Source organism: Hippocampus bargibanti, linkage group LG02 (genome assembly GCF_051943395.1).
Source record: "Hippocampus bargibanti isolate YZ-2025 linkage group LG02, ASM5194339v1, whole genome shotgun sequence".
Classification (NCBI taxonomy): domain Eukaryota; kingdom Metazoa; phylum Chordata; class Actinopteri; order Syngnathiformes; family Syngnathidae; genus Hippocampus; species Hippocampus bargibanti.
In genome coordinates this window covers 27,922,355-27,940,212 of record NC_142735.1, presented here as the reverse complement: position 1 = coordinate 27,940,212, position 17,858 = coordinate 27,922,355, and the positions used below count along the sequence as shown (strand labels likewise).

The 17,858-nt window shown below is 41.6% G+C and overlaps 2 protein-coding genes across 2 annotated transcripts; both read right to left on the bottom strand.

Annotated features, from left to right (window-relative positions):
* Positions 1–337: 337 nt before the first annotated feature.
* On the bottom strand, positions 338–5,387 carry tmem185a (transmembrane protein 185A). The gene is made up of 7 exons (XM_088990692.1): positions 5,216–5,387; positions 4,627–4,803; positions 4,318–4,531; positions 4,152–4,235; positions 3,086–3,262; positions 2,883–3,006; positions 338–1,172 (listed from the first exon to the last, which is right to left on the bottom strand). The coding sequence occupies exons 1-7, from the start codon at positions 5,251–5,253 to the stop codon at positions 922–924; spliced, it is 1,065 nt and encodes a 354-aa protein (XP_088846818.1). The 5' UTR covers positions 5,254–5,387; the 3' UTR covers positions 338–921.
* A 2,520-nt stretch (positions 5,388–7,907) lies between these two features.
* On the bottom strand, positions 7,908–17,580 carry aco1 (aconitase 1, soluble). The gene is made up of 21 exons (XM_088990691.1): positions 17,504–17,580; positions 16,533–16,662; positions 16,148–16,316; positions 15,926–16,063; positions 15,777–15,846; positions 14,660–14,843; positions 14,309–14,448; positions 14,063–14,234; positions 13,885–13,985; positions 13,697–13,813; positions 12,096–12,255; positions 11,892–12,027; positions 11,459–11,543; positions 11,176–11,332; positions 10,472–10,596; positions 10,293–10,397; positions 9,297–9,439; positions 9,061–9,208; positions 8,819–8,941; positions 8,552–8,737; positions 7,908–8,480 (listed from the first exon to the last, which is right to left on the bottom strand). Exons 2-21 carry the CDS (start codon positions 16,639–16,641, stop codon positions 8,364–8,366), a joined length of 2,685 nt encoding a protein of 894 aa, XP_088846817.1. The 5' UTR covers positions 16,642–16,662; positions 17,504–17,580; the 3' UTR covers positions 7,908–8,363.
* Positions 17,581–17,858: the final 278 nt, after the last annotated feature.

The window sequence follows — 17,858 nt, the reverse complement described above, 5'->3', positions numbered from 1 at the left end:
AGATCGCCTTCTCACTCTCGTGCTCTTTTATTTCCTTTTATTACTCTGTTACACCTTTGAAGTTATCCACCCATTATCTGAGCCACTCATCCTCACAAGAGTGACAGGCAGGTGGAGGAGATTCAAACACCAAATGGGAAGGCCGGGGCCAGATTCGATCCCAACACCTGTACGCTGTGAAGCGGATGTGTCAACCAGATGACACTGTGCCAAAGAAGAAGGCACACATACAGACAATTCACACTTGCATCCCCACCTAAAGACCTTTTACTTTCCAAAACTGAACGCTGTGTCACCCCCATTGAAGACTAACTGACAAATAACAGTCAAGGCTGAATACACTTTTTTTATCATTTTATTCCGCTTGGTGATGATCGGTTGATAACGGGAAGTAGCCGAACAGATCACGTGACCATGTATGTACATTTGCAACCAAACCATGAGGAGTTGACAATCACTAACAATCAAGAACAACGGGGAACATGTTGACAGGGATGTTTTGTTTCTACTGATCCACTGAGAGTGGATCAGTTGTTGTGGTCCCTAATGACAAAGATTCTTTTATATACAATGAACAGTGCGAAGGGGAAAAATATGAAGTGCCCATTCTTGTTGCATTATTTTGACAGGACAAATAATGTTACCAAAAAGTCAACATTTACGGAAACTTTTTGCATGTGATGCAAAATGAATTATTCGACGTCTCGTCAACATAATAGGAGGTTTGACCCCAAAGCGCGAGTCAAGGGAACAAGGCGCCAACTTTTAAAGCTAGCGTTTCTCCGCTGGTCCCACGACAGAGACGAGGCGGCGTCCATTTTGTAGTCCCGAATAATCACCTCCCTTGTGGTGAAAAAGACGTCGCAGGATTGCGCTCAGTTCAAGTTAGCGGCGGCTCTCCTGCCAGAGTCCCATGGCCGCCTAGTCGGGCATGTCAATGGAGAGTTTGGGTGGCGGGACAAAATATTTTCCGGGACTCTGCGTGATGACGACGCCGGTTTTTTTGTGGAACATGGGGGCGATCTTGGGTGGAGGTTCAGGGACGGGCGGGTCCTCGGCGCCCTCAGGGTCATCGCTGCGTTGGAGGTCGTAAGAGACGTTGCCATATTCGCGCAGGAAGGGGAGGAGCTCGAGCAGAAAGTGGCAGAAGTCCTTGCGGATGCCAAACCACCCTGGAAGGACATTGGGGTTGAAATGATTGATTTATTTACTTTATTTACTTATTTATTTATTTTTCCATTTTCTTTCTTTGTTTTCATTTTATTATAAAAAATGGTTACACCGTTGTATGATTACTAGTCCTAACATGTTTTGTATTTTGTATTTTAAAATGGAACTATTCCGGTGTATTAACAGATGTAGAAGTCAGCTGTATGTTTTTTTTTTCTTTTCATTGACTGTATGGACCTGTGAAACCATAATAAACTGTAAATTGAAAGAAAAGAAATGATTGAAAATTGATCATTAGGAAGCCTCGATGTACTAAAGAAAGAAACACCAGCGGCAAAAAAGAAAAATTGATGTTTTTATCTCAACGAAATGTTTTCTAAAAATGTACAGACCAGTGTTAAAGTACCGTATTTTCCGGACTATAAGGACACCGGCTTAGAAGGCACATCCCCAATGAATACTGTATTTTCAAACGTTTTCCATGTTTAAAGCGCAGCAAATTATAAAGCACACCTTTTCAATGAATGAAATAGTTAAAGAAGTTTTCCGTATGTAAAGTGCAACGCATTATAAGGCGCTACAGTAGGGGCTGGGATTATGTTATGTATCCATTAGACAGATACTGCTGGGCGAAAGGGAATGTCAAGAAAACAGTCAGATTTAGCCATGTATTTTTTTACATCAAACACAAAAATATAAATTGCAGAATAGTACAATGTGTGGTACATCGATGAAAAGGTTTCTTCAGCCGTCATCTGTACTTCTTTGAAGGTGTCGGACGTTTTGCTTCTTATCCAAGAAACTTCGTCAGCAAACTAAACGCATTATAAGGCGGTATAGTAGAGGCTGCAATTATGTTATGTATCCATTAAACAGATAGTGCTGGGTGAAAGGGAATGTCATAAATTTTTCAGAACTAAACACATTTTTTGAGACACTAAATACAAAAACAACTTTGTGGATAAGAAGCGAAACGTCCGACACCTTCAAAGAAGTACAGATGACGGCTGAAGAAACCTTTTCATGGAGAGACCACTCCTGTACGACTGAGAGCTTACACGGACAATGTGTGGTATTTTCTCCATTTGATCAGCTCAAAAATAATCCATAGTTTAACAGGGTTCATCACAATACAAAAATAAATAGAATTTACGAAGACGAGCAAACTTCCTTCTTCAAAACATTCATGTTCCTTAGAAATTTTCATGGAATATTTTGGCCGTTAATTTTTCAGAACGACACTAAATACAAAAACAAGCAAAAACATAACATTTTCAATTTCCAATCATTATGCCGAAAATGAAAAACGATGCCTAAATTGAGAAAGAATTTCACCTGGCAAAGTAATTTTAAGAGATTACGGCAATTTATTTATCCCAGCATGCATTGTGAACTATTTCTACGGTGGGGAAATGGAGTCGGCGGTTTATGATAGTAGTTGCGATGCCTGTTGTAGGTCAAATTTAACTCACATATACAGGTGAGGCGCACTGAATTCTAAGGGGTATGGTCATCTTTTGAAGAAAATCAAGGCTGTTGGATGCTCAGCATCGTCCGGAAAATACGGTTGTATATTTGATAATGGATTAGCTTCTCAATTAATCGATTCAGTGTTGCATATAAGTTTCCTTTATTTGCTAAAATTTATCATCTGAATTTGTCTCCCCTTTCCGATCACGAAACCCAACAACGTTTCATCACTTTCTACTCACAGTGGTTTCCGCCTTTCTGGCCAAACGTGGTGGCCATGAGCGTGAGTAGCGAGAGCCAAAGCGGTACAAAGACGCACATGTAGCTCAGGCTGTTGTGGCCATCCAGCTTGTGCACCAGGAGGATCTGCAGAAAGGGCGGGGGGGGAGTGGAAAAAATGTCACCGGTGCGGCCCCAAGGCGATGAAGCATCACCGGGTCGTCACCTCAAAGGTGAGCAGCGGAACCACGATGGTCATCCAGCTGATCGCCATGGTGATGTGAGTCCGCCGTTGTTCGGCGATGATGTCGATGGAGCGGAGGAAAAGGACCGACCAGATGATGTAGTAAAGGACGACGAGGCACAGGAAGGACATGAGGATCCACAGTGGCACACACACCACCTGGCCAGAGATGGGCAAAAGTCCGGATCAAGTCTCAAGTTTTGATACGCATGTCTGAGTCAAGTCCAAATGCTTTAAGTTGCTAGTCCTAGTCTCCGACCTCAAGTCCAAGTCATAAAAAAATCAAAATATTTACATGTCATCGACCACAGCTATTGTTTTTAATACATAGGTCAGTTTGACCTGCACGGTCAGTGTAACACAATGTGCATTTCAAGCAACTCACTTCACTACATACCTAGCTATCTATCTATTGGTTTATCTATTTGCTGTCTATTAGCTACCTGGGTGGCTATCTAGATAGCTACCATGCAAGCTATCTATTGGCTATCTATTTGCTGTCTATTATCTATCTGGTTGCTATCTAGCTGGCTATCTAGATAGTCTGGCTGGCTATCCAGCTAGCTACCTAACTGGCTACCTAGCTAGCTATCTATTTGATATATATTTGCTGTCTATTACCTATCTAGCTGGCTAGCTGTTAGCTAGGTTTCTATCTATTTGAGTTATTTTGGGTTGAGTGAACGCTGGCGTGTGTGGTTGCCGCTGCTCACCGACCCAGTGACCTTGAGAGTTTTGAAAGGTGCTTAGAAATGAAATGTATTATGATTATTACATATTACTGAGTGATTTGAACAGAAGTTGTGAACGTCTTCTTCGATTGTGTTGGCATGACTGCAATATACTGCCCTCGGTGGCCAAAAGCAAGAAAACATCAAGAAATTCAAAATCAGACTGAGATGAACTTTTGTAATCCGATTTTTCAAAATGCCCAATTAATTTTTTAAATATGTATTGTAACACCAGTACTTTTAGTTATTAACAAATATTTTATTTTGACCACATTGCCGTCCTCTGAAAATAAAAAAATATTGCGACGGGGCCTCACCAGCCAAGGCCAGTTGATGATCCTGTCCAGCCTCAGAGCGATGAAGATAAACTGGAGAATATTCACTGAGCAAAATACCTCCAGCTGAAAAAGACAAAGCGCAAATGTCATTTCTTTCCCCAGCAAGGCGATTCAACATGGCGGCGCTAGCCAAAACACATCTTACCTCGAGGGAGCGGTCGTGTCGGAAGCCCCAAACGCACGCCGCCACGGAGACGGGCGACACGAAGAAAAGCGGCATGAAGACGAGCAGCCAGAAGTAATTGCCATTCCCCCTGGCCACACGGTCGCACACCAACACCTCGAACATGAGTAAAAGGACATGAAGCCCCACAGCGATCAGCATGGCCTTGAACTCCACGCACGTTTCACCTTCAGCCCTGTTAGTGTGAGTGTAAAGAATCTCATGACCATTCTTCCCCATATTGCATGGCCCTAATGGACACAATGCAAAGATGCCCAAAAACGAGCATACCTGTACTGAGGATTGTGTGCCCACACTCCAGTGCCCACTGACGCTCCGATGATGACCAACAGCTTCCACAACCATATTGGCGCAAACACTGCCCAGTAGCTCCAGTGAATAACCCCATCAAGCCGCAATGACAGCAACACGGAGAACAACAGCAGGCACAAGTAGATCAGGAACTTGCTGCGGGGGGGAAGGAAACGCACGTGAATGCCGACAAAATTGCCAGGAAACGACACCAGAATTTGAATTGAACAGACTAAATTGGAACAGACTATGTTGAACAGTGGTTGGGTCATCACTGACATGAAGAAATAAACGCAATGAATATAATGACGAATTAAGCTGTTAGGTTGGCATGAGAAATATGAAATCCTCGTGTCTTCTGAAGAGCAGCACATTAGTAGCGGAATAAAGTGCCATTTAAAGTCCACAAGAAAAAGGTCAGTTCTCAGCCGATTTTCGCACTTTTCTAATTTTAACTTGTCACAAAACAAGTTCAAACTACGTAATATTTGTTATTTGCAATTCCCAACCTACTGACGTTATGACGTCCGGCTAACGCTAGAGCCAAACTTCGCGGTCGTTCATTTACCTGGGATTAAAATCCTGAAAGAGTCCCCGCAAATTCATGGCGCAGTAGAAAATGTCGGGTACGTTGTTTATTTCATTGTTTCGTTTTGTTTTATATTTCTTCTACTTTTGGTACGTTCAAATGAATTCCTCACTTGCTAGCTTCTGTTTTTGTTTTGGCCCTAAACCCTCCATCGGAAATGACGTGTAATCGATGGGCAGGTACTTCCGGTCACGAGACGCTGTTGACGGAGACTTACAAACTAAATTAATGAAAATCTTCTTCTTTTCCTTTCGGCTTTTCCCTTCAAGGGGTCGCCACAGCACATCAGTGTCCTCCATCTTTAGAGGTTTGATCCGCATGTTTGTTTTAGCCAAGCTTTTACGTCGGATGCCCTTCCTGACACAACCCTCTGTATTTATCCGGGCTTGGGACCGGCACAAGAAGACATACTAAATATAAACAAAAGGTCTTCACACCCACAAAGTATTAGTCGTACATGTATTCACATTCCACATTATAAACATGATAAAAATGGCACAGGCAGAAGCAAAAGCGAATTAAAATGTAATTTTTATGTTTATTTTTTAATAATACATTTCATTTCTAAACGCCTTTCAAAACACTCAAGGTGACATTACAGTCACAGAATATGTGGCTTATGTCGTTTAATTCTTCACATTTTATTTTATAATGTTATTATTGTAGTTTTTGGAACTATTATTGTGAGTGGCGGTCCGTGCATTTCACACCTAGGCCTTCAGTGAAGTCCTACTCAGTCCGACTTGAACAAATATCCCTCGTAATACCATAATTTATGACACAACGGCTGGAGATATCATTTACAAAAGCACACGCACGCAGTACTGGGCGTGGCATCACCTTAATCGTCTACAACACAGGCTATTTTCCGGAGCAATTACACATCAATAAATCTGCATCAGCAATTAGAACTTGTCACTATACGTGATACTGCAAACACTTAAAAATAAAAGGAAATTTAAAATCATTTGTCCACAAAGTTTTATTAAGTGAACCAAGAATATGCAATCTTTAACAAGATTTTACGCTAAATTACAAAATGTCAGTTTAATATAAGAAAAACAACAAGACGTTCACAAAACGAACTATTTGTTGAAAATAAAAGTAAACAAATCTTTTTCATTTGTTCTTGATAATAGGCCTACATGCGACAGCGAGTTGTCCTCTCTTTCAGCCATTGTGGGTTAAAAAAGCAAGTAGATATACTTGGTTTTTGTGCTAAAGTTTCTGGGTCTGATCTGTTGTCGGTTGGTTGATTTACATAGCGCTGCCTCCGCTGAGGGCTGAGGTAAAGTGAGTATCCAATCACAGGACGCGTACATGTCATGTTCACGCGAGGCCCTCTAGCTGGCCTTACTGTGCCAACTCGTGATCTGATTGGCTATCGCAACTACAGTAAAGTCTTGTTATATCGATATCGGATATATCGATAGTCCCGGTTATATCGATACTATTTCTATGCACGCACTGAGAAAATTACATGCAAACAGGGTCGGATATATCGATAGTCCCGGTTATATCGATATTTTTTTCGGACTCCCTTGAATATCGATATAACGAGACTTTACTGTATATATCAATTACATGTGCCCGTTCATGTACAGCGCACAGACGCCCTCACTGTTGATTCTGAAGGCGTCGGTCAGATTTCATACAGCCTGGCGACACAAGCTAGCTGAATTCTGATTGGATTAAAAACACTGACCTAAAACTACAACACTGAAAGGAGCATAACCAAATGGATATAACATCAAGAAAACAGTATGTAGAATAATTAAATATATATTTAGAAAAAATACTTTTTAATGAAATTGACTTTTATTATAATTATGATAATGATGTCTGATTATGTTAGGCCAGCAGAGAAGGCCTTGCTGGCTCTGACCGCCCACCACTGATTATTGTCAAAAATACATGACCTAAATATTTGTTTTGGGGATGAGGAATATGGAAAGTGGATTTGTACAACTACGTGTTCCTAGACACTTATCACATCCCAATTCTGATGGAACATTTTGTTACAGGGACCAGATTTCATTTTTACTGTTTGTTGCTGTTTGCACACACACACACACACACACACACACACACACACACACACACACACGTCTCGAATGCCAAGCTTTTAAATGTAAGAAAAAAAGTCATCAATTCATTATCTATTCCCTTCAAAACTAGCTTGACAAACAGGTGGCCTTAAAAAAAAATCAAATTTATAATGGGAACATTTAAATACTTTTTACAGTTCATTTAAGTGCTTTTTGTAAAATAAATTTACAAATATAATATTAGGACTTCCAAATGAAAAACAAAATATTGCAGCTTTAATGAAAGTTTATTTGTTTATTAAAGGGGTATGGAACCCATTTGGACTGAGTACAATACATTTTCCAAATGGGGAGTATAGTTTTTGCTTTTTTGAATGTTGCTGTGCCGATGACCATTTTGTGTTTGGGAGCCTTTTACTGAGCGAGTTGCTTGTTCTGTAGCCACAAAGGGACATAAGTCTTCCTGTGCCGGTCCCAAGCTCGGATAAATGCAGAGGGTTGTGTCAGGAAGGGCATCCGCCGTAAAAGCTTGGCCAAAACAAACATGTGGCTCAAACCTCTAAAGATGGAGGACACTTGAAGGGAAAAGCCCAAAGGAAAAGAAGAAGACAATACATTTTAAATGAATGATTTAAGTATTTTAATTGTACACGTTCAAAATGTGCAGAACGTTAGAGTATCTTACAATACTTTGCTGTATTTATATGTTTAATGTCAGGGTCGTGGTACACGGAGAGTCAAGCTATGTACAATTGTCCATTTCATGCAAATCCAAAACAGAATCCCTCTTGACATTCTTACATAACTTGCATAGCTACAAAATATCAGTTATTGCACATCTCTGTATTATCACATTGTCAGTTGGCAAATACTGTAAAAGCATAGGAGAAGTTACTCCGCTATACTCCCATGACAAAAGATACAGGACGTGGATCTGTAAATACGTACATGTGACAAAAATTAAGGCCAAATAAATGGAGGAAACACTTGTTGATACAATCCTACAAACAATTCACTTGAACAGGAATGGTTTGTTGAATTTTACATCTAATAATGAGGAAAATTCTGGATCACGGATGCTAATTCTCTGACATCTTGCGGATCATGTAGTTCAGAATGCCGCCGTGGTGGAAATAGGCCAGCTCCACATCTGTGTCGAACCTCATCCGTACGTTAAATGTTTTTCCTGTGTCGAGCTGGAGCAAAAAATAAAAGAGTCAGGCGTTCGATATTCAAAAGCATCTTTCACGAGTTGGCGTAAGCGTACCGTCACAACAACAGTCATCCTGGTGGTGATGTTCTCGGGGATGGCGATATGGAAGCGCTCCCTTCCGGTCAACCCCAGGCTCTCAGCGTTGTCTCCTGGTAAATACTCCAGCGGGATTATTCCCATCCCTACCAGATTGCTCCGATGGATTCGCTCGTAGCTCTCGGCGAGAACAGCCTTGATGCCCTTGGAAAATACGCAGAGAACACAGCGGATGGAAATCACTGTCTTTAATGGACATGTGAACAAGTCAAAAATCGGTCTTACCAGTAGTAGTGGACCTTTTGCCGCCCAGTCTCTCGAGCTGCCGGAGCCATACTCCTTCCCGGCGAGAATTAGCAGAGGGACTCCTGACTGTCCATATTTCTCGGCGGCATCAAAAACGTCCATCTCAACACAACAGGAGGGAAAAACTACTTGATTCCATAGGACCGGACTCCAGGGAATGATATCCAATTGTGATCAATCTGAAGATTGATTGACTGCTGGAAACTGTCATTCTTGCTTACCACTTCCCCAGTCGGTAGATAAATGGTTTGGGGGGCCTGCTTATTGAGGAATTTGTTGAGCAGCCGGATGTTGGCAAACGTACCCCGGGCCATCACCGCGTCGTTGCCTCGACGGGAGCCGTAAGAGTTGAAGTCACGCGGGGTTACACTGTCATCACGTATTTAAAAAAAATCATATTAATAATAGCATCTAAAAGTGATTTGGCAACCCAAAACATTCCTTCGAGGTCACTCACCCTCTGCTTGAGAGGTAGCGGGCAGCGGGGCTGCTTCTCGTGATGTTCCCAGCAGGGGAAATGTGGTCTGTAGTGACCGAGTCGCCAAAGTTGAGAAGCACGTAGGCGCCGTCTATGGCCCGTAAAGGATTTAACTGCATGGTCTGAATAAACGACAAGAAATTAGCGAGTCTTTTACTTCTTCTTTTACCTTTCCTCTTCCTTTCATAATTTTGCTGCTGTAAACGACTAAAAATTAATCCAATCTAATTTAATTTTATCTAATTTCATCGAATCTATTTTAATTTAATCTATTTTAATATAATCTAATTTATCAGTAATTTATTGCAATCTAATCTAACAGTAATCTAATTTATTCTAGCCTGATCTAATCTAATCCTTGAACATGTTCAGATCTTCAGAAAATAATGAGATCAGAGGAGCGTCAGCGCAGGGCGCCGATGCGTATGTGGAATTGTCGTAACTTGGAATTGATGCAGATTTACGTGGGACAGGAGAAGTGAGACAATCTCTTTTTGTGAATGGATGATACAGCTTCGTGTTTGCTTTCAACATATATCTTGTAGCAGATGTGCACATTTCACCATGACGTCCCTGATCAATTGGTGAAAAGGACGCTTTGACCCTCTCCTCTTTCAGCTAGAACTGCTTCATACAACAAAGAGGGTACTTAAAATTGAATGACTGTCTCTTTTGTGTTGAGCCACATTATTTGTTATTTAGTTTTTCATTGTTGTTTTGACTTCATGATGGCACTGCGAGAGTGGCTGCCTTCACAGCAGGTCCTGTATTTAGTTTTTTTAACTTCTTTTCCTTCCCTCTTCCTTTCATCACTTTGCTGCTGTGAAATGTAAATTTTTCAAGTGTGAGACTAATAAAGGCTGATCTAATCTAATCGAATCAAATCTAATCTAAATACATTGGCCCCGTTTTGGTCTTTGAAAGTCACACTTGAGAACGTTTCTGATGCATGCCAGTCAAAAGAACGTCATTTACCAAACCATCGAAGAAGGGCGGGGACTTGATGTACGTTGAGGCGGCATCCCATGGATACAATTTCTCGGGCGGAGCCACCAGAGAATTCCAGCGTTCGTTTACTTTCTGCAACCAGAATCAACGCCATTCTTCAAAAGTCTCCGCTCACAAAAAGCCATCAATAGCAAATGGCGCCGTACCTCAATTTTCTCGTAGACTTCTCTGAACATTGATGGGATGACAAACTTCCTCTCCTCTTGCTGGATCTCCTCCCGCGTAGGCCAGATGTCCCGCAAAAAGACCTTGCGGCCATCAGAATTAATGGCTGCAAAACGTTAAAAAAAAAAATTGCCATCAGTACAACATAGAATTTGAGAATTTACATCTTCTTCTTTTCCTTTCGGCTTTTCCCTTCAAGGGGTCGCCACAGCAAATCAGTGTCCTCCATCTTTAGAGGTTTGATCCGCATGTTTGTTTTGGCCAAGCTTTCACGTTGGATGCCCTTCCTGACACAACCCTCTGTACTTATCCGGGCTTGGGACCGGCACAAGGAGACTTATGTCCCTTTGTGGCTACAGAACAAGCAACTCGCTCAGTAAAAGACTCCCAAACACAAAATGGTCATAGCCAGCCAAATAGCTATATCGGTATATAGCTAATAGATAATTAGCTAATAGCTAGCCAGCTAGCTAATAGATAGCCAGACAGATAGCTAGCTCGGTAGATAGCTAATAGATAGCTAGCTAGCTAATAGATAACTTATATATTTATATATTATATTTGGAAAACTTTTTTCATTCACTGAAGGTGCGCCCCACATATTTACATGACGCATAAAAATCATAACCATTCAATTCTCTTCACCCGAGCCAAATTATATGGCATGACTGCCCACTTGACTCACCAATCGGTTGTGTTTCAAAGTCAATCTTGACAGTCCCAGCGATGGCGTAAGCAATGACAAGTGGCGGCGAGGCAAGGTAATTGGCTCTGGTATTGGGGTGAACGCGACCTTCAAAGTTTCGATTTCCTGACAGAACACCCGCAGCGACCAAATCGCCCTGAAAAAACGAAAACACACACAAGTATAATCACGGACGCATTCATGTATTCGATGACAACGCAGCCGTGCATGAAAGCTATCGACGTGCAGGAAGGACAAGACCAAATGCCCTCGACGATAATACCTGCGTGATGGCCTCCACCACCGGCTCTGGGAGGGGTCCACTGTTGCCTATACACGTCATGCAACCATAGCCGACAACCTCAAAGCTTTAAAAAAAAAAGACAGACAGAAGCATTTGAGTAATAATTGGATAACACCGATGGGATGATTTTTGAAAAACACCAACGGGGGTACCAAAATGAGCCCAAAGTATCTGCTTTAAAACAAAATAGCAGACCTCGCATCACTTTTCAGGCCAGGTTTTTGAAGACATTTTTGTGACCTGTCTGCCGAAAACTGGCTTGGTGTTTCCCCAGGGCTCTTTCTCGGGCCCTACATTTACCTAATGATTCGTTGCATCACATTTAAATCTTTTGATGAATCTACTCATTATGAACACATCAACTAAATTCAATATTGAGTACGCTTACGTCGAAGAATATTTATCATCTTACCCTAATTGAGAGAGATAGTCCATAACACCGCTCTCCTTCAAGTAATAGGTGACCACTCCACTGCCGGGAGAAAGGCTGGTCTTGATGTAAGGTTTCACACATAACCCATTCTCAATTGCCTTTTTAGCAAGGAGTCCTGGAATGAGAAGTTACTTCAAAATCCTAACGTGAGGGAAATCCAAAACTGAAAATGTAATGACCCACCTGCTCCAAGCATGACGGACGGGTTGCTGGTGTTTGTGCAGCTGGTGATGGCTGCAATCACGACCGAGCCGTGACTTAACGTGTAGTCTTTTCCTTCAAACTGGAAGGGGACCGTCGCGCTGTGAGAATCCGGAGCCATGGCAAAGCCTTTGAAACCTTGCTGGATTAAGAGGAAATAAGAATTTCATAAGAATTCATTGCCGGACAATATGACGATTTGGCTGGATCTTAATTTGTGTTCCCTTTAGATATGGGGACCACACTTAAAGGACAACCGACGCCTCCGGACAAGTTGTGTCCACAATTTGTAAAATCACTTCAAATGATTTCTACTGAGCGTATTTTACAAAGATTCCACCGCCTATAGGTATATTTTATGTTTTTAAGACTCGCGCTGAATATTCAGGAAGTAGGTATCGTCACTGACCGAGAAAGCGACACACAATGCATTTTGAGTACTTTGTTTGGTCTTGATTCGTGTTGATGGTGAAATTAGAAGGAAAACATAAATAATGCGATGGTGAATCATTGTGTGTTGCACCAAGACGACTATTTGATACTCGCTGACATAAATTCCCAGCAGACAAATAAGCCAATTTCCAACGGAACTTGGGTGCCATCTTGTGCATTTTCTGGGACGCTACATTGGTGTCATTGACGGCTCGAATTGATATGGGAGGACTTCTTTAATCGATTGCAAACATTTATGCTTTCCTCTTCAGAACAATTTGAATCATATTCATAACTGGATGAGTAACAAGAAAGCATCTTCTCCGAATCTGAAGCCATTGTTTTGATTCTCGAGCAAGGCAAGACGTCTTGGCGTGACGTCACGAACAATGGGGCGGGACCTTCTGAAACTGAAACTTTCTGAGCTCATTCGTGGCAGTTTTAGGCAAGTCATTTTTATTGGTGTTTTTTTATTTGACTAAAAATATCAGCGTTTCCCTGATGTCACTTAGGAAACCAAAAAAAATGGTGTCGGTTGTCCTTTAAATGTTATGATTTGACTATGCTGGGTCGGGCAGTGTGCAGATGAGTACAACATTTCTCCACTGTGAAACTAATAAAGGTTAATCTAATCTAAGGGTTTCATGGAAGTCTTAGGAAAGACAACATGAATATTTCTTGATTTATTTATCTAGCTATCTAGCTAGCTAGCTATTTGCTATCTATTTGCTACTGTATCTAGTTCCCTGGCTAGCTTTCTAGCTAGCTATCTATTAGATATATAGCTATCTGGCTGGCTGGCTACCTAGCTACCTGGCTAACTATTGGCTATCTAGCTATTTGCTATCTATTTGCTACTGTATCTAGTTCCCTGGCTGGCTTTCTAGCTAGCTATCTATTAGCTATATAGCTATCTGGCTGGCTGGCTACCTAGCTACCTGGCTAACTATTGGCTATCTAGCTAGCTTTCTATCTATTTGAGTTACTTCCGGGTTAAGTGAACGCTGGCGCACGTGGCTGCCGCTGCTCACCCACAGAAAAACCTATCCTCTGACTGTAAAGTGACCTTGAGAGTTTTGAAATGTGGTTATAAAATGTATTATTACTATTATATAATCTAAAATCCAAAAATCATAAAAAAGCAACTTCACCTTTGCTCCCAGACAGGTCTCAAAGTCTTTCTTCATGTCTGAAAGAGGAATTTTGTCTTGGGGTCTTTTAGGGCCGCTGCAGCATGGCACCACAGTACAGAGGTCCAACTCGACAACCTTAGCGTCGACACACAAGGCGATTAATGCATTTTATCTGCTATATGAGCTACAAAGGTGTCAGAACAGACCTGACTAAAATCTGGATCCTGGGATACATCGCTATAATCCCGAAACATGGACACGGCTTTCAGGTACTTTGTAATGTAGGCCAGTTTTTCTGCTTCCCGACCTGATTTTAAAGAAAATCAACATCTAATGAGCATCGGCAGATTCGTTCACAGCAGCCGCAATTTGTTAGTCACTCACCGGTCTGCTTGAGATATTCGATACTGACATCGTCCACAGGAAAGAAAGCTGCCGTGGCTCCATATTCCGGACACATGTTGGAGATGGTGGCTCTATCCGCAATAGAAAGCTGAGCAACGCTAGGCCCGAAAAACTCCACAAACTTCCCCACGACGCCCACTTGACGGAGGTGCTGGAAAAGAATCAATAGTGTTCGACATGGCGGGCAATGGTTCACAAAAGCTGAAATGAAATGGAAGCGTTTACCTTGGTGACGGTAAGAACAATATCCGTGGAGGTGATGAACTTGTCCGGACTCCCGTACATCTTGTATCCAACCACTTCGGGTAGAACCATGCTGATCGGTTGCCCCAGCATCACTGCTTCCGCTTCAATGCCACCCACACCTATGAACCGAGAAAGGAAAACACCAACCTCGAATCAATCACTGAGCGAGCCGGGTGGGTTTCAATTCATCACAAAGCTTCTTGTTCTTATGAAACCTCCTACAAACAGTCAACTAAAAACAAACCGCGACATAGCTGAGTGTGACTTTTCCATTTCAAAAAAGGCACTTGACTTGGACGTACAACAACAAAAAAATCAAAGGCAACTCACCCCAACCTAGGACACCAAGGCCATCAATCATGGTGGTGTGTGAATCGGTGCCCACCAGGCTGTCAGGGTAGAAAAATCCTTCGTGGTTAAACACAACCCGGGCCAAATACTCCAAGTTGACTTGGTGGACAATTCCTGAACCTGGCGGGATGATGCGCATGTTGCGGAAAGCTTGGGATCCCCACTACAAAATCAATAAACAATAACATACAGAAACACATAAATAAATAATTAAATAAACATGTATAAATAAATACATAGACGAACGAATGAACCAATTAATGAATGAAGGGATTTCAAGCAATACACTTTCTCCTTTTTTTGGGCAAGGGGTTAACATTCCCAAACCTGATATAGCCAATGCACACAATGAACATTAACAATACAATACATATTGACGTATATAGCGCTTTAACAACAGCTGAAGCTGCAACAAAGCACTTAACATCATATACAGGAAATAAAGCAGTCACAAACTTAGTAGAAAGCACCAGGGAGTGAAACCAAGCTCAAGTCGGAATCATGCTGAGTCGAATGCCAAAGAGTACAAGTGAGTTTTGAGACGGGTTTTAAAGATGGGCAGCGAAGGGGCTTGCCGAATGTTCAGCGGCAGGTCATTCCAGAGAGGCTCCATCCCCTCTGAGCCTCCGTTTAGTTTTTGGCACATCTAGTAATGTCTGGTCAGTGGACCTGAGGCGTCGGGAAGCGGTGTAGAAGTGGATGAGCTCGGAGAGATAAGGACGAGCGAGGCCAATTAAAGATTTGAAAAATAATAAGATCTTCAAAAGAACTCTAAAATGTATAGGGAGCCAGTGAAAGGATGCCAGAGTTGGAGTTATGTGCTCCCTCTTACGAGTACCAATCAAGAGGCGAGCAGCAGCATTCTGGACCAGCTGGAGACGCTTCAAGGAGGATTGGCCGAATCCAATGTCAAGCGCATTACAGTAATCGAGCAGAGATGTGACAAAAGCCTGAATTACTGCTTCAAGGTGCTCATTTGAAAGAGACTCCCAAAATAAAAAATCCTTTGACTGGTTGGGAAACACTGATATATAGCAAAAAATTGTCCAAGCGTGACAAAAGTGATTGTTGTCTGACAGTGAGCGCTTGTTCACACCTTCAGGAACTGGAATCTTTCTCTGTTGCGTTCAAATTCCAAGTTTTGATTTTTCTGGAGACTATCAGACCTTCACAAAAAAATAAACATAAGTACAATTTGATTATTGGAGCATTTAATAGCTGATAGAACTATTTTGGCAGTCTTACTTTTTGTTAAAATCTACTTGGACAGAATGATCAATGACCAGGTCGGCCGGGCAAACGGGATTGATTTTCTCAGGATCTCCGCCCATCTTAATCACTGCATCACGCATAGCAGCGAAATCCACCACAGCAGGTACGCCACTGTAAATAAAAATGAAACAAACAAAAGCAGCGCACCTGTCAGTAACGAGTCCAAAGGTTAAAAAAATGAGAGGACAAACATACGTGAAGTCCTGCAAGATGACGCGTGCTGGCATGAATGGGATCTCCACCGTCTGCGTCTGTGTTTGCTTCCAGTTCAGGATATTTTCTACGTCTGACTCCTTCACCAGAAAGCCGTCGCAGTTCCTAACAGCAGACTCCAAGAGAACTCGGATGGAGAACGGCAAGCTGTCTAAAAAAACATGTACATTTCTCCACTGCGAGACTAATAAAGGCAAATCCAATCCAATCCAAAACAGACCAGAACCGTTTGGATTGTCAATGCTCTGCTCATTCTTTTTTGCAAGAGAACAAGGAGTTAATTGGTTATATACAAAGTAGTTAGGAGCACATTATGGGGAGAAATATCTAACAGGGTCAGATTTGACAGCAACCGATGATCTCTTACTGTATCTTGGCTCTTCAAGTTTGGAGAGATTATAAAACAGCTGATTTGCAATGTGAGGATCCAGAGGCTCAACGATACGTTGAAATGGATTATTTGCTGTTCTGGCCATCCTTTCCCAGTATGTGCAAATCTAAAATACAATTAAAACACAAATCAGTGCTTTAACCTTGTCTATAAGCAAAATGTAGTCTTTCGCCTTGTCGCAATGCCCAAGCTCTGCCTCTCTTATGTACTTCTTAAATGTTGTGTTGAGTTACCCACCCCGCAAAAAATAAATAAATAAATAAATAAATAAATAACTATATATATATATATATATATATATATATATATATATATATATATATATATATATATATACAGAGAGAGAGAGAGAGAGAGAGAGAGAGAGAGAGAGAGATTTGGGGAAAATGTACTCAAATACCATAACATTTGTAACGACCACGTCTGTTTTGTGACGTAATAAGTGACGTCATTCACCGAAACCATTTTGGTATCGCTACGACTGTATTTTCATATTCCATCAAAAATAAATGTAACTATTTAAGTATAATAATTGTGACGTCAGGCAGTGTAGGTTTAATATACCATGTATTTTTTTTTTTTCATTTCTGCCACTCCATTTTAACCACGCAGTGTAATTATACAACGTTGACCTGTATGTATGCAGACCCAAAGTCTAAAGTCTGAACCACGGCCGTCGGCCTTCACCACCTTGTCCAAGTAACGTTTTTTTTTTTTTTGATTAAATGGTAACAACTGGTTCGTGGTGATATTTTCTGCGAAATGAAGTGGTCGGTCTTTACGTTATTTGGACTAGCAAAGTAAATTACATAATTCGTGCTGCTGTGGGTACAGCCGAAGTAGTTCAAAACTCGAACTGTTTCCTTTCGCATTGAATTAACAGCACATGTGAATGCATGGCTTGCATTGCAGATGACAACAAACAGGTAGTGATGTGTTGCCTGTACCTCGTCACGAAAATCAGTGGTTGACGTCGCGGTTACCCTAACTGCATACGGAAGTAAGCGGTAGTGGAAGTTGTACGGCAACACTACTTGGACAAACTAAACCCTTGCCGAACTGTTTGAAGAGGTGCGTTCGACGCACAATCACTCCTGAAACAAAATGTACAGTGCTGTCATCCGCGGTATGCCCGGAAACATCTAATAGCAGCTTGTAATAAAAACTATTCACGAGATAAAAACGACTGCTGTATTCATTTAAATCACACCTCACGTATGGGTGAGTTTCTTCCAGTTCCAGAAGGGTGGCATAATTATTTGAAAGCATTTGAAACCTTGACTATAAAAAGCAAATATTTGC